Source organism: Cololabis saira, chromosome 12 (assembly GCF_033807715.1).
Source record: "Cololabis saira isolate AMF1-May2022 chromosome 12, fColSai1.1, whole genome shotgun sequence".
In the NCBI taxonomy this organism is placed as follows: Eukaryota; Metazoa; Chordata; class Actinopteri; order Beloniformes; family Belonidae; genus Cololabis; species Cololabis saira.
In genome coordinates this window covers 42,500,461-42,524,615 of record NC_084598.1, presented here as the reverse complement: position 1 = coordinate 42,524,615, position 24,155 = coordinate 42,500,461, and the positions used below count along the sequence as shown (strand labels likewise).

The window sequence follows — 24,155 nt, the reverse complement described above, 5'->3', positions numbered from 1 at the left end:
GATAAACCGACGCACTGTTTTAATCATACTCTCGACCTCGTTCTCACCTACGGTGTTGAAACTGATGATCTGTTGGTTTCACCTGTAAACTCCCTTTTATCCGACCATTACTTATTAACGTTTGAATTTAATTTTGTTGATGTTGAAGTGCAAAATAGAAGGTATTATTTTAGCAGATGTTTGTCTGATGAAGTTATTGCTAGATTTAGGGAGTCCATTGCTTATCTTACAGTGACAGTGCGAAATTGTGATAGTGATGTAGTCGAGGCCAGTGACCTTGGTTCTACCTCTGCAGATGTTGATTTCCTTGTTAGTAACACTGCTGATTTGTTGCATTCAGCTTTAGATGAAGTCGCTCCTTTGAAAAGGAGGGTTTCCAACCATAGGAGCTTAACTCCCTGGTATAATTCAGATATCCGCATGTTGTAACAAAACGTGCGTAAAATGGAAAGGAAATGGTACTCTTGTAAGTCTGTAGACTCTTATCGTGAATGGAAAGATATTCTAATAGTATATAAAAAAGCCATTCGCAAAGCCAGAACAGCTTATTATTCAACGTTGATAGAGGATAACAAAAGTAACCCACGTTTTTTGTTCAGCACTGTAGCCATGCTGACAAAGAGTCACAACTCTGTTGAGCCGTGCATTCCTGCAGCTCTCAGTAGTGAGGACTTTATGAGCTTCTTTAACAGTAAAATCAGGAGAATTAGAGAAGAAATCAACCAGCCGGTTGTAGGTGTTTCTTCAGCTTTAGTGACTTCCCTAGGCTCTGACTTGACTCTAGACTTTTTTGATCCTATAGACCTCCCTGAGCTGACCTCACTCGTCAATAGAGCTAAGTCAACCACATGTATGTTAGACCCCATCCCGACTCGACTATTCAAACATATTTTTTCTCTTATTTGTACGACAATACTGGACCAAATTAACCTATCCCTAAGTTTAGGATATGTACCACAGGTTTTCAAAGTTGCAGTAATTAAACCTTTACTTAAAAAACCTTCTCTTGACCCAGACACCTTAGCTAATTATAGACCAATTTCCAACCTTCCATTTGTATCTAAAATTCTGGAAAAGGCAGTTTCAAGCCAGTTATGTGACTATTTGTATAGAAAGGATCTGTTTGAAGTCTTTCAGTCAGGGTTCAGAATGCATCATAGCACAGAGACAGCACTGGTTCGAGTCACGAGTGACCTCCTTATGGCCTCAGATAAGGGATTAGTGTCCATATTGGTTCTACTGGACCTCAGTGCTGCTTTTGACACTGTAGATCATGGCATTTTACTGCACAGGTTAGAGCATGTTGTTGGGATTAAAGGGACAGCTCTACGTTGGTTTAAATCATATCTATCTGACAGGTTCCAGTTTGTTCATGTACATGAGGTTTCTTCAGAACAGTCAAGGGTCTGTTATGGTGTTCCGCAGGGTTCAGTGCTAGGGCCAATCTTGTTCAGTTTATACATGCAGCCGTTGGGAAGTATAATCCAGAATCATGGCATACACTTTCATTGCTATGCTGATGATACGCAGCTCTATTTGTCTATGAAACCGGATGAGACAGAACCGTTGGTTAAACTTCAGGCATGTCTTAGGGATATCAAGGACTGGATGTCCAGAAATTTCTTGCTTCTAAATTCAGATAAAACAGATGTTATCATTCTTGGTCCAGAGCATCTTAGGAAGGGATTAGATGGTGTTGCGATGGCTTCCAGTGCAACTGTGAGAAACCTTGGTGTTGTTTTCGATCAGGATTTGTCGTTTAAACCATATGTCAATCAGGTTTGTAAAATAGCATTTTTCCATCTCCGTAATATTGCAAAGATTAGGAAAATCCTCTTGCAGAGTGATGCAGAAAAACTAGTTCATGCGTTTGTATCTTCTAGACTAGATTACTGTAATGTGTTATTAGCAGGATGTCCAAGTAATTTGCTGAATAGGCTCCAGCTGATCCAGAATGCAGCAGCACGAGTACTGACAGGAATTAGCAGGAGAGACCACGTCTCTCTAGTGTTGGCGTCGCTCCATTGGTTACCCGTAAAATTCAGAATCAAATTTAAAATTTTATTACTTGCTTATAAAGCCCAAAAACGGCTTAGCTCCGCAGTATTTGCAAGACATGATTAAAACATTTCTGTTTAGTAAAGCCTATAGTTAGTGTTTAGTAGACCTCTAGCTGGTGTTGGTAAATCTCTAGGTAGTGTAAACTCTAGTGTGTTAGAGTCGCTCCTGTAGTTTCTTGTGCTGGCCCCACCTTCTCCTCCCTTTTCTCTTTTGTCCATGTTGCAGCATCCTCTGCTGGACACCGGAACCTGCAGCGTGGGAGTGAGAGGGGCAGGGTAACGGCCCGGGCAGGCAGGGGAGAGGTTTGTCCATCAAGACTCCTCTCCCTGGCCCTGCCCTTTCTCAACCTTTCCCAACCCTGCACTCCAACCTGGGACTTGATGATTGGGCCGGAGCTTCGGGAGCTGCATGCTGGCCTGCGGTCCCCACCCCTGGTCATCCCGTTGCTGCTTCCACCTGCCTGCTGTGCTGTTGCTGTCCCTGACCCACCAGTCTGGCCTTCGGCAGGAGGGTCCCCCCTTATGAGCCTGGTCCTGCTCAAGGTTTCTTCCCTCCTAAAGGGGAGTTTTTCCTTGCCACTGTTTGGCTTAAGGTTTTTCTCCCACTAGGGGAGTTTTTACCTGCCATTGTTTATGTAATAACTGCTCGGGGGTCATGTTCTGGGTATGGGTCTCTGGAAAGCGTCTAGAGACAACTTTTGTTGTATTAGACGCTATATAAATAAAATTGAATTGAATTGAATTGAATTGACCTTCGGAAGTGTCAACGGTCACCACGTGTGTTGCTTTTCGGGCCTGCAAAGCCTATTTCGTGTCTATTTTTGCACAGTTCACTAACGCTTCGAGCTAGGAGGCTGAAATTCTAAACTCTGTATCAGGACGAGACTCTCATCCACTGTACCGAGTTTCAGATCTGTGTGACCTTCGGAAGTGTCAAAGGTCACCGCGTGTGTTGCTTCCCGGCCCTGCAAAGCCTATTTCGTGTCTTTTTTTGCATAGTTCACTAACACTTTGAGCTAGGAGGCTGAAATTCTAGACTCTGTATCCGGAAGTGACTCTCATCCACTGTGCCAAGGTCCAGACCCGTGCAACCTTCGGAAGTGCCAAAGGTCACCGTTTGTGTGTTCTTTGAATAATTCACTAACGCTTTGAGCTGGGAGGCTGATCTTTGACTATGTTGCAATGCCGAAGGCCCTTTGCTAGGATCTTTTGGTCCTGTCGCTGTACGACTTCCACAGAGCTAGTTGGCGTTGCAGAGGGTTCACAGAGTTGAGACTTGGCAAGCCCAATCAAGGCCCCATATGGAGGCCACAGGTAAAGTTTTACGTGGTTTGGTCAAATGTTGTGGCAACGGCGTCCGTTCGAATGTTGGAAAAGGTTAAGTTTCAAAGCCCTGCCCATCGAAAAGTACAGGTCCGATCTGCACCAAACTAACGTCTGTCTGTTCAGGGGATGCCCCCAAAGAACATATAAAAAATAAAAAATCAGACTTCTATGACTTCTGCAACAGTGTTTCCTCCAAAACGTCCTGGCTGGTTAGGAGGGTGTAGAAACGTATCCACCTTATTCCTGGAGTCTCTACTGTAGAAACGATTGTGGGTGCAACTTCCGGTTAGACGCCGGAAGTAGCATAACGCCATTGACTAACCATGGCAGCTGAGCGCGAACAGCGGTTTATTTTAAAGCAATTTGCTTTCAATCTAGCAGAGAAGTTACGGTTTTGTTTTTTCTGACATTTAATGTTTAACATATTTATCAACCGTAGCATTTACTAAAATGTCCTTGCGGAGCTCGGGTACGTCGTGTTGTGGAGGAAAACCTGCATCCTACTTTGTGGCTGAGATCCAACAAAGCACCGGAGGAGAGACGCCGAATCCTCAGAGGATTGATAGGAAAGTCATGAGAATATCAGGTATGATTTCAGGTTAATGTCATGAGAATATCAGTTATGATTTCAGGTTAATGTCATGAGAATATCAGGTATGATTTCAGGTTAATGTCATGAGAATATCAGTTGTGATTTTAGGTTAATGTCATGAGAATATCAGGTATGATTTCAGGTGTATGGAGACGTGTTGATAAGAAAAACGTTTTTTGTTAATTACATTTTAAATCGTAGCTGTGATAATATACTGGGTTTTTCCTAAAACTTCTGGAGGGCATAGGTGATGTGGTTGCAGGTCTTCCCCTAGGTACATTTGATGAGGGGGCTATGTTATAATGGTAGGGAAAACCCTAATGTATCATATCTTATCTTAATAATTGTGTACTGTATTGCTCCCTCAGATGAGCCTGACCAGATGGATCAGAACGAGGAGCAGTGATCAACACCAAAGCCATCCTGTGATGCCCAAATACAGTGGTCAGACCCAGGGATGGAGGACCACACCTATTCTATTATTTACGTGCTGGAGATGAGGTGATGGGTGACCGTGGTTTCACAGTTAGAGACTTGCTGGAGGAGCGTAGGGTGAAGCTAATCATTCCAGCATTCACACGCAAATGATGCCAGCTGACCAGTGAGGAGGTCACACGCACACGCCGCATTGCTCATGGCTGCATTCATGTTGAATAAGGAACCTGAAGGTGTACAAGATTCTTTCTTAAACAGGGCCAATTAACTTTGTGCCCAAAATTGACAAAATGCTCAAGATTTGTGCTGGTTTAGTGAATTTAAGAGCTGAGTTTATTTCAAGTGAAAAGTGAGAAGACATTTAATATTGCACTTAAACATACTTACATATTTCATTAATTTAACATTTTCTGAAAACAATTGAGGTACAGTTACACTTACAGTATCTTTAACACATAACTCTCAACAGGTTAAGTGCTGTATGTAGTTTTTAGAGCTGCACTTACATATTTCATTCATTTAACATTTTCTGAAAACAATTGAGGTACAGTTACACTTACAGTATATTTAACACATAACTCTGAACAGGTTAAAGGGAAAGTTCGGTTTTTTACAACCTGGACCTTATTTCTGGCATTTTTTATGGTTGTATACTCACCCAGAGGTGTTTGGTGTCATTTGGAGTCCTTCGGAAGATATTAGGAGTTTTTTGCGAGCCGCTTCTCCATATAACGGTAGCGCATAAGGGCACCCGTGGGACACAGACGATGCAGCGTCTAAATAACACATGATTGCCGCAAAACTCTTCATTTCTTTTATGAATCACTAGATCTGCTTCCAGGACCTGTTGTAACATTGTGGGCCTGTCTGTGTATTAAATAAATCCGTTTGTAAACAAGACCTCTGAACTCATGACGTCATCTCTGTGCGCGTATCCCAGACACAGCTCCGTGTACAGCTGGAGTTAGCTACTGTTAGTTTACTGTTAGTTATTTGAAACATGTCTGAATATTTGTCAAATTCTGAGGTTGTGGACGACGACTTTGAATATGATGGACGTCCTTACCGTTTTGAGCCAGAGTATACGGCTGAAGAGCTCACTGAACGGAGGACAGAGTGCGCGCACAGAGTTGGAGCGCGTTAAATACGATTCAATTGAAATCTAATTGGGGACGATGGTTTTGGTCTCCAAAGGCAAAGGCATCCCCAAACAACTGGTGTGTGTGCTGATGAAATTCCCCAATGTGGACTTAAGTAAGTGCGTGCGCACACACACACACACACACACACACACACACACACACACACACACACACACACACACACACACACACACACACACACACACACACACACACACACACACACACACACACACACACACACGCATAAGAGCGCACACTCCTCAAAAGTCACGTGGTTTCTTGTACCTGTAGAGAGGAGGAGCCTCTCTGAGTTCAGACTCCATGTTGATGTGGACGGAGCAGCAGAGGAGACAAGGTTAGTTTGTTCATTCTTCTTCTGCTGTTTGAATGTCATTTCTGTGGTTCTGTTTGGAGTCCAGCCGAAGTGCGAAGTGAGATCTGAGGTTTGGGTTCAGATAAAAACACATAACAGAAGTGTAAAAGGTCCTCATAAGGTCAGCTGGAAAGACGTGTGTGCTGAATTTCCTGTCTTTGAACATTTCCTGTCTTCCTGTTTTCTGTTTTATCTACATTTTAACAGGTTGGTAAACTGTATTAATATGATGATTTCAGTCTCACAAAGTTGGATTCAATGTACATGCTTCTCAGAGGTGTTACTTTGGGTATTCTGTGAGTTAAAAAGACTTCAAACTTATTTCCAGGGTTTTTCTGCTGCGTCACGTCGTCTCCATAGACAGATGTGTAATGTTTTCAGAGTTTCTCCAAGCTGGAAATTACTATTTGATTAGATTTGATTTAATTTTTTCCCAAAACTTTGCTGCATTATTTTGAACATGCAATTACATGTAATGTGATGATTTCATATAAAATACACATTTGTCACGTTATTCTTCTGCTTCTGTGAAAGTTTCTGAGATGGAAACTAAAGAACCAAATTGAGTTTAGGATCAGATAAATATGTCCTTGTGTTACAGAAATCACTTGGACTCTTGTTCAGACGCACCTGTATCAGTTTTAATCAAACACAGGAAAACAGACCTCTGGAAGTTGTTGGGACATTTTTGAGGACACAGTAACTGACATCCAGCTAACTTAAGGTTAGAATCCCGGTTTAAGGGGCAACATGACTTTCTGACATCACATGGGGGGTTGGGGTTCTAGATTATGTTACCTCTGTTGATATTTGAATTAAAACAGGAGTTTTTTTCCCCTCCTCACAGAGAAAACACCCGCCACCAGGAACCTCTGATCTGTGTGTGTGTTTGTGTGTGCTTGCTTGTGTTCGTGCATGCGTAAAATACTTGTTTTATCACATTCCCAACAGACCAGTCACAACCTGCTTCTCTGAAAGTTTATAAGGAGGTTTGATAGTCAGAGAGCAGAGAGGTGAATCCGAAGAGAAACAGAGAAAAGTGATCAAATCAGGTCAAAAACCGACTAAAGTTGTTGTTTGTTAGCGTCCGATCCAGCGAAGACCGAGACACAGACTGTTTAGATGGAGAACTGGTCCAGGACTATTGGTTCTGGTACTGTGGTGTCTGGATCAACGCTGCTGACACTAAGAATAGTGGGAAATGTAGTTGAACTTTTCTAAATCAGATAGGAAGTATTTACACCTCATCTGGAAGAAAATATTTGTTGTCATAAATTTAACAATAATAATTTTAGTTTCTAAAATCTTTGATTCCAGTTTGATTTTTTGAGTAACTGAGATTTTTTTAAGGTCTAAATTTCTATCTTCTTCCAGATCTTTAGACTATTCTATCTGAGACTTGAATGTGACTTTAACACAAAGTTTCTTCATAAGTCTGTCTCTCAGCGAGGCGTTCAGGGGTTTGTTTACCGAACAATGAAGGAAGTTTGCGTTGATCTAACAAAGTACGATCCATTGTTAAACTAACCATCTGAAATCCGATTGGTTCCTGAAAACTGTTGTTTTATGGAAGTTTGAACGATGTTAGTTTTGAAGCTTTGATTTGACTTCAGCAGAAAATTCAGTCAGATTTTCAAAAGTTCAACGTTACGTGTAAATATGACAGTTGAAGAGTTTATTTTGAAAGTTTTACATAAAGCAGTCACATATCAACCACCACAACATGATTATCAATACAATCACATCTTAGATGAATCAATAAATCCTGTCTTTCCGCTGTAATGAGCTGGATAGTCTCCAGCAGCAGGTTTCCTGGATGACTTGATCAGTCTTTCTTTTACTTTTTAATGAAACAGAACATATCCTCTCCAGGTGAATACTCGGCTTCACAGATTGGCATCAAATTAGAGGCGACTCTCAGTTTCAATTCTCTCTTATCGTCAGTATGAGTAAAACCTCTTTCTTCCACCTCAGGAGTTTTGACAAAGTAATTCAGGAAACGTGGGTGAGAGAATGTATTTCATGATTTAGTGGTTTTCTAATAAAGTTTCTGTCTACAGATTCAAAGATGGTTGGTGTTTCTGGTTCGTGTCTCTGAATGACTGAAGTCCGGAAGATGGATGATTGTGTTGAGAAAGAGGAGGAGAGACCAGAGTCTCCAGGATCCATCTGTCTCTCTATGAAGAGTGACTGGTCCAAAGATGAACCTCCAGGCTTCAGTAATGAACCTGGACCTTCAGACACAAAGTAAGACAACTGTTGTTAACTGATTTTATGACTCATTATGACTCTATACTTTCTGTATGTGGAGGTTTATTTGAAGTGTTAGTTTCTTCAAACATAACTTTCTCCTTCTTGTTCCTGTTTTTCAACAACGGTGTCCTCTGTGTTCCTCAACCATGTGGTCCTGCTTGGTTCAGACACCAGAGTTTGGTTCAGGTTGAAACCACCTCTCCAGATTGGTCCAGGAGAGTCTGCAGCAGTTTAGGACATTAGTACTCGTTGGTGACATTAGAAACTACTGAACTCCTACTACTGCTACTACAACAACTACTACTATCGCTACTACGACTACTACTACTGCTACTACTAATACTAATACTAATACTAATACTACTACTTCTACTACTACTACTACTACTATTACTACTACTACTACTACTACTACTACTACCACTATTACTACGATTACTACTAAGACATAGTAGGGTCCAGCATGAATAATGGCTGGTCAGAATGCCGTCAGTCTAGCTAGACACAGGTGCTGCCATGCTAGTGCTAGAGTATTTTGTTTGGTTCCCCTACCACCCTACAACATTCCCTTTGTACAGCAAAACGTCTTAAACTCACCAACAAAATATCATGTTGGCATAAATGCATGCAGCTTTCTCAGTGCTGAGTCATGCTAAAAGCTGGACAAATCTCCTAACTCATCCTGATGAGCAGACCAGTTTACTAGATGCAGAAATGCTCGTTTAAGAGCTAAGTCTTTAGCTTGTTCTTAAAAGTACATAAAGACCCTGTAGATTGGACAGAGTTTGGTAGGTCATTCCACTATTGCGGAACAATGGAAAAGAGTCTGGCTACTGATTTCACACCACATTGTGGTGGAAGCTACAGGCGTCTTTCACTGGTTGAGCATAGTGCCATATGTTCTATCAGGTAGGGTCTGATTTTCCTGATGTTGTAAAGATAATCAGGGACTGACCAGGAAACCGGGGCATCTTGGTCCTTAAAGATCAGCTGGCTGTCTAACATGACACCAAGATTCCTAGCACAAGACGTGGTTACACGTGTGATTTTATCCAACTGCACACTTATCTGAGGAGGTAAGGAATGACTGGTTGGGCAGAAAATAAGCTCAGTCTTGGATGAATTTAGCTGGAGTTGGCAGTCCTTCATTCATGCAGAGATATCAGAAAAACATGCTGATATTTGACTTGACACAGCAGTGTCATCAAGTGGGGAGGGAAGAAAAACGGGGCATCATCGGCAGTGGTAGTAGAAGCCATTGCAGCTGATGATTTCACCTAGTGTGATGGTGTACAGTGAAAAGAGAAGAGGGCCAAGAACAGATCCCTGTGGCACCCCTGCTGCCAGCTCATGCGGTCTGGACACTCGTCCTTGCCATGATACTTGGAAGGATCTTCCAGTGAGGTAAGACATGAACCACAAGAGGACGGATCCTGAAATGCCAAGCTTTGAGAGTGTGGAAGTGAAGATGTGGTGATTGACGGTGTCAAAGGCACCGGACAAGTCAAGCAGTATGAAGACTGAGGATAGACCAGCAGATCTGACAGCCCATAGTGACTCAGTTACTGAAAGAAGAGCAGTTTCAACTGAGCGGGTACTGATGTGGATCATACAGGCATTTGTCTTGAAGGAACCGTCAGACCTGACTGAAGACGGCTCTTTCTAGAAGTGTAAACCTGAACGGGAGCAGTGAGACCGGACGGTAGTCTTCAACCTGGGCAGGGTTGAGTGTTGGTTTATTCAGCAGTGGGGTGACCCGAGCTTGCTAGAAGGCTGAACAAAAGACATGAGATTGAAGAGAGTCATTTGCATCACTCATTTGTATGAGACTGTGCTGAAGCAGGGAAACATCTAAAACATGCAGGACAGTGGCTCTTGGGGACCAGGGTTGGAAAACCCTGGTGTAGATCTTCTGCAGTGGTCATCATCAATATTATGATTGACTGATGTGTATTTGTGTTTGCAGAGGTCGGTACCGGAGTCAGAGACCAGGATCTCCAGGATCCAGCTGTCTGTCTATGAAGAGTGACCGGTCTAAAGATTTTCCTCCAAACTTCAGTAAAGAACCTGGACCCTCAGACACAAGGTAAGACAACTGTTGTTAACTGATTTTATGAGTCATCATGAATTTATATTTTCTGTGTGTGTGTGTAGGAATATATGTATATAAGAATATTACTTATATATTAAAATTGAATTATTATATGTTAAACATGTAATAATCCTAATTATTTTTTACATGATTAATATTTATATTATTAATTTATAATTGTTGTCATTATTCTCTTCAATGTATGTACCTTGTTGAACATAAAAGTGACATTTATGTGCATTAATTTCCCTTTAAAAATATCCATCAAGACATGCAACTTGTTGAAACCCCCACCAAGTTGAAATGCTCACTGCAGTTTCCTGTCAGAGGCAGAAAACCCGTCCCTTCATAGGGCAAGTTCCCACTTCCTCCTCCTCTCTCTGGTTTTTGGGAAACCTTAAAAATGTGTGAAATGTATCCAGATATAAGAATTATAGTCAGCATTTTAAAACCTGATTTCATTTTACTTTAAGTGGAACACCTAGAATATACTAAAATAGAATAGAATAGTCTTTATCATCAGTACATCTTGTGGATTGTGCTGGTTTATTTGATGTTTTAGTTTCTTGAAACATCACTTTCTCCTTCTTGTTCCTGTTTTTCAACAACGGTGTCCTCTGTGTTCCTCAACCATGTGGTCCTGCTTGGTTCAGAGACCAGAGTTTGGTTCAGGATGAAACCAGCTCTCCAGATTGGTCCAGGAGAGTCTGCAGCAGTTTTAGGACATTAGTACTTGTTGGTGACATTAGAAACTACTGAACTACTACTACTACTACTACTACTACTACTACTACTACTACTACTACTGCTAGTATTACTACTACAACTAGTACTACTATTACTACTGCTACTACAACTACTACTATCACTACTACTGCTACTACTACTGCTACTACTAAAACTACTACTTATACTACTACTACTGAGACATAGGAGTGTCCACTATGGATAATGGCTGGTCAGATTGCCGTCAGTCTCGTTAGACACAGGTGCTGCCATGCTAGTGCTAGAGTATTTTGTTTGGTTCCCCTACCGCCCTAAAACATTCCCTTTGTACAGCAAAACGTCTTAAATTCACCAACAAAATATCACGTTGGCATAAATGCATGCAGCGTTCTCAGTGCTGAGTCATGCTAAGAGCTGGACAAATCTCCTAACTCATCCTGATGAGCAGACCAGTTTACTAGATGCAGAAATGCTCGTTTAAGAGCTAAGTCTTTAGCTTGTTCTTAAAAGTACATAAAGACGCTGCAGATTGGACAGAGTTTGGTAGGTCATTCCATCATTGCGGAACAATGGAAAAGAGTCTGGCTACTGATTTCACACCACATTGTGGTGGAAGCACCAGGCGTCTTTCACTGGTTGAGCATAGTGCCATATGTTCTATCGGGTAGGGTCTGATTTTCCTGATGTTGTAAAGAGAAATCAGGGACTGACCAGGAAACCGGGGCATCATGGTCCTTAAAGATCAGCTGGCTGTCTAACATGACACCAAGATTCCTAGCACAAGACGTGGTTACAAGTGTGATTTTATCCAACTGCACACTTATCTGAGGAGGTAAGGAATGACTGGTTTTGCAGAAAATAAGCTCAGTCTTGGATGAATTTAGCTGGAGTTGGCAGTCCTTCATTCATGCAGAGATATCAGAAAAACATGCTGATATTTGACTTGACACAGCAGTGTCATCAAGTGGGGAGGGAATAAAAACGGGGCATCATCGGCAGTGGTAGTAGAAGCCATTACAGCTGATGATTTCACCTAGTGTGATGGTGTACAGTGAAAAGAGAAGAGGGCCAAGAACAGATCCCTGTGGCACCCCTGCTGCCAGCTCATGCAGTCTGGACACTCGTCCTTGCCATGATACTTGGAAGGATCTTCCAGCGAGGTAAGACATGAACCACAAGAGGACGGATCCTGAAATGGCAAGCTTTGAGAGTGTGGAAGTGAAGATGTGGTGATTGACAGTGTCAAAGGCACCGGACAAGTCAAGCAGTATGAAGACTGAGGATAGACCAGCAGATCTGACAGCCCATAGTGACTTAGTTACTGAAAGAAGAGCAGTTTCAGCTGAGCGGGTACTGATGTGGATCATACAGGCATTTGTCTTGAAGGAACCGTCAGACCTGACTGAAGACGGCTCTTTCTAGAAGTGTAAACCTGAACGGGAGCAGTGAGACCGGACGGTAGTCTTCAACCTGGGCAGGGTTGAGTGTTGGTTTATTCAGCAGTGGGGTGACCCGAGCTTGCTAGAAGGCTGAACAAAAGACATGAGATTGAAGAGAGTCATTTGCATCACTCATTTGTATGAGACTGTGCTGAAGCAGGGAAACATCTAAAACATGCAGGACAGTGGCTCTTGGGGACCAGGGTTGGAAAACCCTGGTGTAGATCTTCTGCAGTGGTCATCATCAATATTATGATTGACTGATGTGTATTTGTGTTTGCAGAGGTCGGTACCGGAGTCAGAGACCAGGATCTCCAGGATCCAGCTGTCTGTCTATGAAGAGTGACCGGTCTAAAGATTTTCCTCCAAACTTCAGTAAAGAACCTGGACCCTCAGACACAAGGTAAGACAACTGTTGTTAACTGATTTTATGAGTCATCATGAATTTATATTTTCTGTGTGTGTGTGTAGGAATATATGTATATAAGAATATTACTTATATATTAAAATTGAATTATTATATGTTAAACATGTAATAATCCTAATTATTTTTTACATGATTAATATTTATATTATTAATGTATAATTGTTGTCATTATTCTCTTCAATGTATGTACCTTGTTGAACATAAAAGTGACATTTATGTGCATTAATTTCCCTTTAAAAATATCCATCAAGACATGCAACTTGTTGAAACCCCCACCAAGTTAAAATGCTCACTGCAGTTTCCTGTCAGAGGCAGAAAACCCGTCCCTTCATAGGGCAAGTTCCCACTTCCTCCTCCTCTCTCTGGTTTTTGGGAAACCTTAAAAATGTGTGAAATGTATCCAGATATAAGAATTATAGTCAGCATTTTAAAACCTGATTTCATTTTACTTTAAGTGGAACACCTAGAATATACTAAAATAGAATAGAATAGTCTTTTATCATCAGTACATCTTGTGGATTGTGCTGGTTTATTTGATGTTTTAGTTTCTTGAAACATCACTTTCTCCTTCTTGTTCCTGTTTTTCAACAACGGTGTCCTCTGTGTTCCTCAACCATGTGGTCCTGCTTGGTTCAGAGTTTGGTTCAGGATGAAACCAGCTCTCCAGATTGGTCCAGGAGAGTCTGCTGCAGTTTTAGGACATTAGTACTTGTTGGTGACATTAGAAACTACTGAACTACTACTACTACTACTACTACTACTACTACTGCTACTACTGCTAGTATTACTACTACAACTAGTACTACTATTACTACTGCTACTACAACTACTACTATCACTACTATGAATATTACTATTGCTACTACTAATACTAATACTAAAACTACTACTTATACTACTACTACTACTACTACTACTACTGAGACATAGGAGTGTCCACTATGGATAATGGCTGGTCAGATTGCCGTCAGTCTCGTTAGACACAGGTGCTGCCATGCTAGTGCTAGAGTATTTTGTTTCGTTCCCCTACCGCCCTACAACATTCCCTTTGTACAGCAAAATGTCTTAAATTCACCAACAAAATATCACGTTGGCATAAATGCATGCAGCGTTCTCAGTGCTGAGTCATGCTAAGAGCTGGACAAATCTCCTAACTCATCCTGATGAGCAGACCAGTTTACTAGATGCAGAAATGCTCGTTTAAGAGCTAAGTCTTTAGCTTGTTCTTAAAAGTACATAAAGACCCTGCAGATTGGACAGAGTTTGGTAGGTCATTCCATCATTGCGGAACAATGGAAAAGAGTCTGGCTACTGATTTCACACCACATTGTGGTGGAAGCACCAGCCGTCTTTCACTGGTTGAGCATATTGCCATATGTTTATCGGGTAGGGTCTGATTTTTGATTTTCCTGATGTTGTAAAGAGAAATCAGGGACTGACCAGGAAACCGGGGCATCATGGTCCTTAAAGATCAGCTGGCTGTCTAACATGACACCAAGATTCCTAGCACAAGACGTGGTTACAAGTGTGATTTTATCCAACTGCACACTTATCTGAGGAGGTAAGGAATGACTGGTTTTGCAGAAAATATGCTCAGTCTTGGATGAATTTAGCTGGAGTTGGCAGTCCTTCATTCATGCAGAGATATCAGAAAAACATGCTGATATTTGACTTGACACAGCAGTGTCATCAAGTGGGGAGGGAAGAAAAACGGGGCATCATCGGCAGTGGTAGTAGAAGCCATTACAGCTGATGGTTTCACCTAGTGTGATGGTGTACAGTGAAAAGAGAAGAGGGCCAAGAACAGATCCCTGTGGCACCCCTGCTGCCAGCTCATGCAGTCTGGACACTCCTCCTTGCCATGATACTTGGAAGGATCTTCCAGCGAGGTAAGACATGAACCACAAGAGGACGGATCCGGAAATGGCAAGCTTTGAGAGTGTGGAAGTGAAGATGTGGTGATTGACAGTGTCAAAGGCACCGGACAAGTCAAGCAGTATGAAGACGGAGGATAGACCAGCAGATCTGACAGCCCGTAGTGACTTAGTTACTGAAAGAAGAGCAGTTTCAGCTGAGCGGGTACTGATGTGGATCATACAGGCATTTGTCTTGAAGGAACCGTCAGACCTGACTGAAGACGGCTCTTTCTAGAAGTGTAAACCTGAACGGGAGCAGTGAGACCGGACGGTAGTCTTCAACCTGGGCAGGGTTGAGTGTTGGTTTATTCAGCAGTGGGGTGACCCGAGCTTGCTAGAAGGCTGAACAAAAGACATGAGATTGAAGAGAGTCATTTGCATCACTCATTTGTATGAGACTGTGCTGAAGCAGGGAAACATCTAAAACATGCAGGACAGTGGCTCTTGGGGACCAGGGTTGGAAAACCCTGGTGTAGATCTTCTGCAGTGGTCATCATCAATATTATGATTGACTGATGTGTATTTGTGTTTGCAGAGGTCGGTACCGGAGTCAGAGACCAGGATCTCCAGGATCCAGCTGTCTGTCTATGAAGAGTGACCGGTCTAAAGATTTTCCTCCAAACTTCAGTAAAGAACCTGGACCCTCAGACACAAGGTAAGACAACTGTTGTTAACTGATTTTATGAGTCATCATGAATTTATATTTTCTGTGTGTGTGTGTAGGAATATATGTATATAAGAATATTACTTATATATTAAAATTGAATTATTATATGTTAAACATGTAATAATCCTAATTATTTTTTACATGATTAATATTTATATTATTAATTTATAATTGTTGTCATTATTCTCTTCAATGTATGTACCTTGTTGAACATAAAAGTGACATTTATGTGCATTAATTTCCCTTTAAAAATATCCATCAAGACATGCAACTTGTTGAAACCCCCACCAAGTTGAAATGCTCACTGCAGTTTCCTGTCAGAGGCAGAAAACCCGTCCCTTCATAGGGCAAGTTCCCACTTCCTCCTCCTCTCTCTGGTTTTTGGGAAACCTTAAAAATGTGTGAAATGTATCCAGATATAAGAATTATAGTCAGCATTTTAAAACCTGATTTCATTTTACTTTAAGTGGAACACCTAGAATATACTAAAATAGAATAGAATAGTCTTTTATCATCAGTACATCTTGTGGATTGTGCTGGTTTATTTGATGTTTTAGTTTCTTGAAACATCACTTTCTCCTTCTTGTTCCTGTTTTTCAACAACGGTGTCCTCTGTGTTCCTCAACCATGTGGTCCTGCTTGGTTCAGAGACCAGAGTTTGGTTCAGGATGAAACCAGCTCTCCAGATTGGTCCAGGAGAGTCTGCAGCAGTTTTAGGACATTAGTACTTGTTGGTGACATTAGAAACTACTGAACTACTACTACTACTACTAATACTACTACTACTACTACTGCTAGTATTACTACTACAACTAGTACTACTATTACTACTGCTACTACAACTACTACTATCACTACTACGAATACTACTACTGCTACTACTAAAACTACTACTTATACTACTACTACTACTGAGACATAGGAGTGTCCACTATGGATAATGGCTGGTCAGATTGCCGTCAGTCTCGTTAGACACAGGTGCTGCCATGCTAGTGCTAGAGTATTTTGTTTGGTTCCCCTACCGCCCTACAACATTCCCTTTGTACAGCAAAATGTCTTAAATTCACCAACAAAATATCACGTTGGCATAAATGCATGCAGCGTTCTCAGTGCTGAGTCATGCTAAGAGCTGGAAAAATCTCCTAACTCATCCTGATGAGCAGACCAGTTTACTAGATGCAGAAATGCTCGTTTAAGAGCTAAGTCTTTAGCTTGTTCTTAAAAGTACATAAAGACCCTGCAGATTGGACAGAGTTTGGTAGGTCATTCCATCATTGCGGAACAATGGAAAAGAGTCTGGCTACTGATTTCACACCACATTGTGGTGGAAGCACCATGCGTCTTTCACTGGTTGAGCATAGTGCCATATGTTCTATCGGGTAGGGTCTGATTTTCCTGATGTTGTAAAGAGAAATCAGGGACTGACCAGGAAACCGGGGCATCATGGTCCTTAAAGATCAGCTGGCTGTCTAACATGACACCAAGATTCCTAGCACAAGACGTGGTTACAAGTGTGATTTTATCCAACTGCACACTTATCTGAGGAGGCAAGGAATGACTGGTTGGGCAGAAAATAAGCTCAGTCTTGGACAAATTTAGCTGAAGTTGGCAGTCCTTCATCCATGCAGAGATATCAGAAAGACATGTTGATATTTGACTTGACACAGCAGTGTCATCAATGGGGCATCATCGGCAAAGCAGTGGTAGTAGAAGCCATTACAGCTGATGAATTAATCTAGTGCGATGGTGTACAGTGAAAAGAAAAGAGGGCCAAGAACAGATCTCAGTGGCACCCCTGCTGCCAGCTCATGTGATCTGGACACTCGTCCTTGCCATGATACTCTGAAGGATCTTCCTGCGAGGTAAGAAATGAACCAAAAGAGGACGGATCCTGAAATGCCAAGCTTTGAGAGTGTGGAAGTGAAGATGTGGTGATTGACGGTGTCAAAGGCACCGGACAAGTCAAGCAGTATGACGACTGAGGATAGACCAGCAGATCTGGCTGCCTGTAGTGACTCAGTTACTGAAAGAAGATCAGTTTCAGCTGAATGGGCACTGCTTACAGCCTGACTGATGTGGATCATACAGGCATTTGTCTTGAAGGAACTGTCAGACCTGCCTGAATATGGCTCTTTCTAGATGTGTAAACCTGAATTGGAGCAGCGAAACCTGACGGTAGTTTTCAACCTGAGCAGGGTTGAGCGTTGGTTTATTCAGCAGTGGGGTGACCCGAGCTTGCTAGAAGGCTGAACAAAAGACATGAGATTGAAGAGAGTCATTTCTATCAGTCATTTGTATGAGACTGTGCTGAAGCAGGGAAACCTCTAAAACATGCAGGACAGTGGGTCTTGGGGACCAGGGTTGGAAAACCCTGGTGTAGATCTTCTGCAGTGGTCAACATCAATATTATGATTGACTGATGTGTATTTGTGTTTGCAGAGGTCGGTACTGCAGTCAGAGACCAGGATCTCCAGGATCCAGCTGTCTGTCTATGAAGAGTGACCGGTCTAAAGATTTTCCTCCAAACTTCAGTAAAGAACCTGGACCCTCAGACACAAGGTAAGACAACTGTTGTTAACTGCTTCTATGACTCATCATGAATTTATATTTTCTGTGTGTGTGTGTGTAGGAATATGTGTATATAAGAATATTACTAATATATTAAAATTGAATTATTATATGTTAAACATGTAATAATTCTAATTATTTTTTACATGATTAATATTTATATTATTAATTTATAATTGTTGTCATTATTCTCTTCAATGTATGTACCTTGTTGAACATAAAAGTGACATTTATGTGCATTAATTTCCCTTTAAAAATATCCATCAAGACATGCAACTTGTTGAAACCCCCACCAAGTTGAAATGCTCACTGCAGTTTCCTGTCAGAGGCAGAAAACCCGTCCCTTCATAGGGCAAGTTCCCACTTCCTCCTCCTCTCTCTGGTTTTTGGGAAACCTTAAAAATGTGTGAAATGTATCCAGATATAAGAATTATAGTCAGCATTTTAAAACCTGATTTCATTTTACTTTAAGTGGAACACCTAGAATATACTAAAATAGAATAGAATAGTCTTTTATCATCAGTACATCTTGTGGATTGTGCTGGTTTATTTGATGTTTTAGTTTCTTGAAACATCACTTTCTCCTTCTTGTTCCTGTTTTTCAACAACGGTGTCCTCTGTGTTCCTCAACCATGTGGTCCTGCTTGGTTCAGAGACCAGAGTTTGGTTCAGGATGAAACCAGCTCTCCAGATTGGTCCAGGAGAGTCTGCTGCAGTTTTAGGACATTAGTACTTGTTGGTGACATTAGAAACTACTGAACTACTACTACTACTACTAATACTACTACTACTACTACTGCTAGTATTACTACTACAACTAGTACTACTATTACTACTGCTACTACAACTACTACTATCCCTACTACGAATACTACTATTGCTACTACTAAAACTACTACTTATACTACTACTACTACTGAGACATAGGAGTGTCCACTATGGATAATGGCTGGTCAGATTGCCGTCAGTCTCGTTAGACACAGGTGCTGCCATGCTAGTGCTAGAGTATTTTGTTTGGTTCCCCTACCGCCCTACAACATTCCCTTTGTACAGCAAAACGTCTTAAATTCACCAACAAAATATCACGTTGGCATAAATGCATGCAGCGTTCTCAGTGCTGAGTCATGCTAAGAGCTGGACAAATCTCCTAACTCATCCTGATGAGCAGACCAGTTTACTAGATGCAGAAATGCTCGTTTAAGAGCTAAGTCTTTAGCTTGTTCTTAAAAGTACATAAAGACCCTGCAGATTGGACAGAGTTTGGTAGGTCATTCCATCATTGCGGAACAATGGAAAAGAGTCTGGCTACTGATTTCACACCACATTGTGGTGGAAGCACCATGCGTCTTTCACTGGTTGAGCATAGTGCCATATGTTCTATCGGGTAGGGTCTGATTTTCCTGATGTTGTAAAGAGAAATCAGGGACTGACCAGGAAACCGGGGCATCATGGTCCTTAAAGATCAGCTGGCTGTCTAACATGACACCAAGATTCCTAGCACAAGACGTGGTTACAAGTGTGATTTTATCCAACTGCACACTTATCTGAGGAGGCAAGGAATGACTGGTTGGGCAGAAAATAAGCTCAGTCTTGGACAAATTTAGCTGAAGTTGGCAGTCCTTCATCCATGCAGAGATATCAGAAAGACATGTTGATATTTGACTTGACACAGCAGTGTCATCAATGGGGCATCATCGGCAAAGCAGTGGTAGTAGAAGCCATTACAGCTGATGAATTAATCTAGTGCGATGGTGTACAGTGAAAAGAAAAGAGGGCCAAGAACAGATCTCAGTGGCACCCCTGCTGCCAGCTCATGTGATCTGGACACTCGTCCTTGCCATGATACTCTGAAGGATCTTCCTGCGAGGTAAGAAATGAACCAAAAGAGGACGGATCCTGAAATGCCAAGCTTTGAGAGTGTGGAAGTGAAGATGTGGTGATTGACGGTGTCAAAGGCACCGGACAAGTCAAGCAGTATGACGACTGAGGATAGACCAGCAGATCTGGCTGCCTGTAGTGACTCAGTTACTGAAAGAAGATCAGTTTCAGCTGAATGGGCACTGCTTACAGCCTGACTGATGTGGATCATACAGGCATTTGTCTTGAAGGAACTGTCAGACCTGCCTGAATATGGCTCTTTCTAGATGTGTAAACCTGAATTGGAGCAGCGAAACCTGACGGTAGTTTTCAACCTGAGCAGGGTTGAGCGTTGGTTTATTCAGCAGTGGGGTGACCCGAGCTTGCTAGAAGGCTGAACAAAAGACATGAGATTGAAGAGAGTCATTTCTATCAGTCATTTGTATGAGACTGTGCTGAAGCAGGGAAACCTCTAAAACATGCAGGACAGTGGGTCTTGGGGACCAGGGTTGGAAAACCCTGGTGTAGATCTTCTGCAGTGGTCAACATCAATATTATGATTGACTGATGTGTATTTGTGTTTGCAGAGGTCGGTACTGCAGTCAGAGACCAGGATCTCCAGGATCCAGCTGTCTGTCTATGAAGAGTGACCGGTCTAAAGATTTTCCTCCAAACTTCAGTAAAGAACCTGGACCCTCAGACACAAGGTAAGACAACTGTTGTTAACTGCTTCTATGACTCATCATGAATTTATATTTTCTGTGTGTGTGTGTGTAGGAATATGTGTATAAGAATATTACTAATATATTAAAACTGAATTATTATATGTTAAACATGTAATAATTCTAATTATTTTTTACATGATTAATATTTATATTATTAATTTATAATTGTTGTCATTATTCTCTTCAATGTCTGTACCTTGTTGAACATAAAAGTGACATTTCTGTGCATTAATTTCCCTTTAAAAAATATCCATCAAGACATGCAACTTGTTGAAACCCCCACCAAGTTGAAATGCTCACTGCAGTTTCCTGTCAGAGGCAGAAAACCCCTCCCTTCATAGGGCAATTTCCCACTTCCTCCTCCTCTCTCTGTTTTTTGGGAAACCTTAAACATGTGTGAAATGTATCCAGATATAAGAATTATGGTCAGCATTTTTAATGCTGATTTCCTTTTACATTAAGTGGAAAAACACACCTAGAATAGACTATAATAGAATAGAATAGTCCTTTATTATCAGTACACCTTGTGGATTGGGTCTCTACTAGGGATGTCCCGATACCATTTTTTCACACCGAGTACGAGTATTTTAATTTGTGTACTCGCCGATACCGAGTACCGATCCGATACTTCTACCACAAAAATAACTAGGCTAAAAATTCAATGAAAAATGCAATGAATTGGAAGACCGGTTTTATTTGCAACAGAATTCAATTTTAAACAAAACTCGGCCAGCTAGGCTACATTGAGCTGTTACTTTTCTTTTATCCCTTTTATCCGCGTACGCGTCAATCTCATGACATCACTGGGTGATTCTTTGGGAAAAATGTTTGTTTTTGCATGTTTTGTCACATTTACACAGACTCAAACACACACAGAGTTTCTATGAGTTCATGGGCTTGTTCTAGTTCTGCCTGGTTAAAAAAGAAAAGTACAAAGGCTTGTAATTTAGTGCTACTTGTGCTTAATTTATTTTTTTTATTCTGTTATTATTTTATTATTTATTAAAGTACTTGAATTTACTTTAAGATTAATTTAATTTAATTTAGCTATTCTTAATTTTTTATTTATTTTATTGATTTCATTTGCCTGAAGATGATTATTTTGTACTTCAGACGTTACTCAACAGTTACTCAGTACTTGAGTAGTTTTTTCACCAAGTACTTTTTTTACTTTTACTCAAGTAATTATTTGGATGACTACTTTTTACTTCTACTTGAGTCATATTATTCTGAAGTAACAGTACTTTTACTTGAGTACAATTTTTGGCTACTCTACCCAGCTCTGGAAACAACATAAACAATCAAATAGAATTTAAAAAACAGGCTAAATGAAATGATATTACACACTGTTGTACAGTAGGTGGCAGTATGCACCTTAAAGTTGGTTGCGATCCGCCAATAAAACAGAGAAGAAGAAGAACATAAACAATCCCATTCTTACAGTCCGGTTATATAGAGTGGTGCCCGTGGGTGAGACTGGCAGTGCCGTTTCAGGCAAGATAGTGACAATTAATGTTAGCAGGACGTCAGCAGGGTGGACATATTTCACAATAAGGGACGACGACAGGAGCAAGACAGACTGCAGGCTGTCGGCGCGGCAAACCCGGAATGTAACAATGGGATTGTTTATGTTGTACTGTGAGTTACGTGTAGTGTTTAATAAAGTTCCCTGTGAGTAAGGTTTAGTCCAGTTTGTATAATTAAGGAAGATAGAATTTACTGAAACATGGAACAGCTGAGTACAGCCACAGAGCTGCTGCTCAGCCAGGCTGCCAGGCCCGGGGAGCCGCAGGGCGGCTCAACGTCTCCCCCTAGCGGCGCTAACCAGTAACTACAAGTATCGGTGCCTGGTATCGGAGAATTTTTGCGAGTACGAGTACGAGTATATGAGGGCAGTATCGGCCCCGATACCGATACCAGTATCGGACATCCCTAGTCTTTACAAACAAACTGTAAATGTTAGCTTTGTAAATGTATAAAAAAGTCTGTAAAAACGCCTGCTTGTACAAGAATCTCCATCTGTCAGCTCCCACGTTATTGTTGCATACAATCTAACTTCAAAAAGTTGCACAAATTACTGTCAATAAAGACAAAAGGAGGAGATTCATCACCTCTCCTTCTGCAGGACCTTTATAAATACTAGAATAGGTAGAATAGGCCAGCGTTAGAAGCTGAGGCCATGAAGTCTCCTGCTGCTGTGTTTTTGAAGGCAGTTTGACAGATTGTAAAGACTTATTCAGTTTGAAAATATAGACGACAAAGTAGAAAGATGGATTTTCTGACCCATAGTTCAGTTCAGTTATTGTCGATATTAAATGTGAGATGTTTATGAGAGAAGGATGGAACAAAAAAACTAAATTGAGAACATTTGACCAATCAGAAGAAAGTCTATCTATTTCAGGCTGTTTTTGGTTTGACGTGTCTCCTATGGGGTTATCGGTTAAGTTCCCGGTTCCTGGTTCCTGCCTTGTTCCTACAATGTGTTTTGTGCAGGAGTCGTCAGTTGTGTGATCATTGACAGATGAGATGTGACGATCAGGATCTTTGGGTTTTTCAGAAGAGGAGCAAATCCTGCAGCCTCCAGGTATCGGTCTACGAAGAGTGAGGTCCCCAAAGATCTACCTGATTTCAACAATGAACCTGCTCCGATGAAGTAAGAAAACCATGTCCTCTGGAAGAAAAAAACAACAAAACAAAAACCTTGAGAATTTGTTTGTGTTTGATTTTGCTCGTAAACGTGGAAACATCCAATAAACCCTGTGTGGACGCTGGTTCTGCAGACGGAGCTCATACCAGTCGGCTTCATCGGAGTATCTGGGATATGGAATAAGATCCAGAGCAAGCCCTCCACAAGGTGAGACCGTCCATCTGTCTGAAGAGTCGTCGTGGCGATGCATCAGAGGTTTTTAAAACCTCTGATGCATCGGCGTACGCCTGTTTTTTTTTGTACGCCTGTTTCCTTGTTTTATGAAATAATAATGGAACTGTAGGTCTGGATCTGGACCCTAGTGGTCTGTAGAGGACCTGCAGGTCTGGATTTGGACCCTAGTGGTCTGTAGAGGACCTGCAGGTCTGGATCTGGTCAGGATTTGTCGTTTAAACCATAGGTTAATCAGATTTGTAAAATAGCGTTTTTCCATCTCCGTAATATTGCAAAAATTAGGAAAATCCTAGGAATCAGCAGGAGAGACCATGTCTCTCCAGTGTTAGCGTCGCTCCATTGGCTACCTGTAAAATTCAGAATCCAATTTAAAATTGTATTACTTGCATATAAAGCCTAAAACGGCTCAGCTCCGCAGTATTTACAAGACCTGATAGTGCCTTATGTTCCTGGCAGAGCTCTCCGCTCTCAGAGTGCAGGTTTACTCGTAGTTCCTAGATTATCTAAATGTAGATTTGGAGGGCGGGCGTTCTTCTATCAGGCACCATTACTATGGAACCAACTTCCAATCTGGGTTAAGGAGGCTGACACCACCTCCACCTTAAAACTAAACTTAAAACCTTTCTGTTTAGTAAAGCCTATGGTTAGTGTTTAGTGAACCTCTAGCTGGTGT

The 24,155-nt window shown here is 41.4% G+C and overlaps 2 protein-coding genes across 2 annotated transcripts in view; one reads left to right on the top strand and one right to left on the bottom strand.

The window, feature by feature from the left end:
• Nucleotides 1-24,155, bottom strand: part of LOC133456428 (NACHT, LRR and PYD domains-containing protein 3-like) — a 687,319-nt gene that overhangs the window by 575,934 nt on the left and 87,230 nt on the right.
• LOC133457492 (uncharacterized) overlaps nucleotides 1-24,155 on the top strand; it is a 133,022-nt gene that overhangs the window by 70,397 nt on the left and 38,470 nt on the right. Inside the window, exons 22-29 of the mRNA XM_061736826.1 lie at nucleotides 8,031-8,178; nucleotides 10,151-10,270; nucleotides 12,725-12,844; nucleotides 15,320-15,439; nucleotides 17,891-18,010; nucleotides 20,464-20,583; nucleotides 23,159-23,254; nucleotides 23,382-23,455. Coding sequence (XP_061592810.1) covers nucleotides 8,031-8,178; nucleotides 10,151-10,270; nucleotides 12,725-12,844; nucleotides 15,320-15,439; nucleotides 17,891-18,010; nucleotides 20,464-20,583; nucleotides 23,159-23,254; nucleotides 23,382-23,455 — 918 coding nt within the window. The remainder of the gene's footprint in view (nucleotides 1-8,030; nucleotides 8,179-10,150; nucleotides 10,271-12,724; nucleotides 12,845-15,319; nucleotides 15,440-17,890; nucleotides 18,011-20,463; nucleotides 20,584-23,158; nucleotides 23,255-23,381; nucleotides 23,456-24,155) is intronic.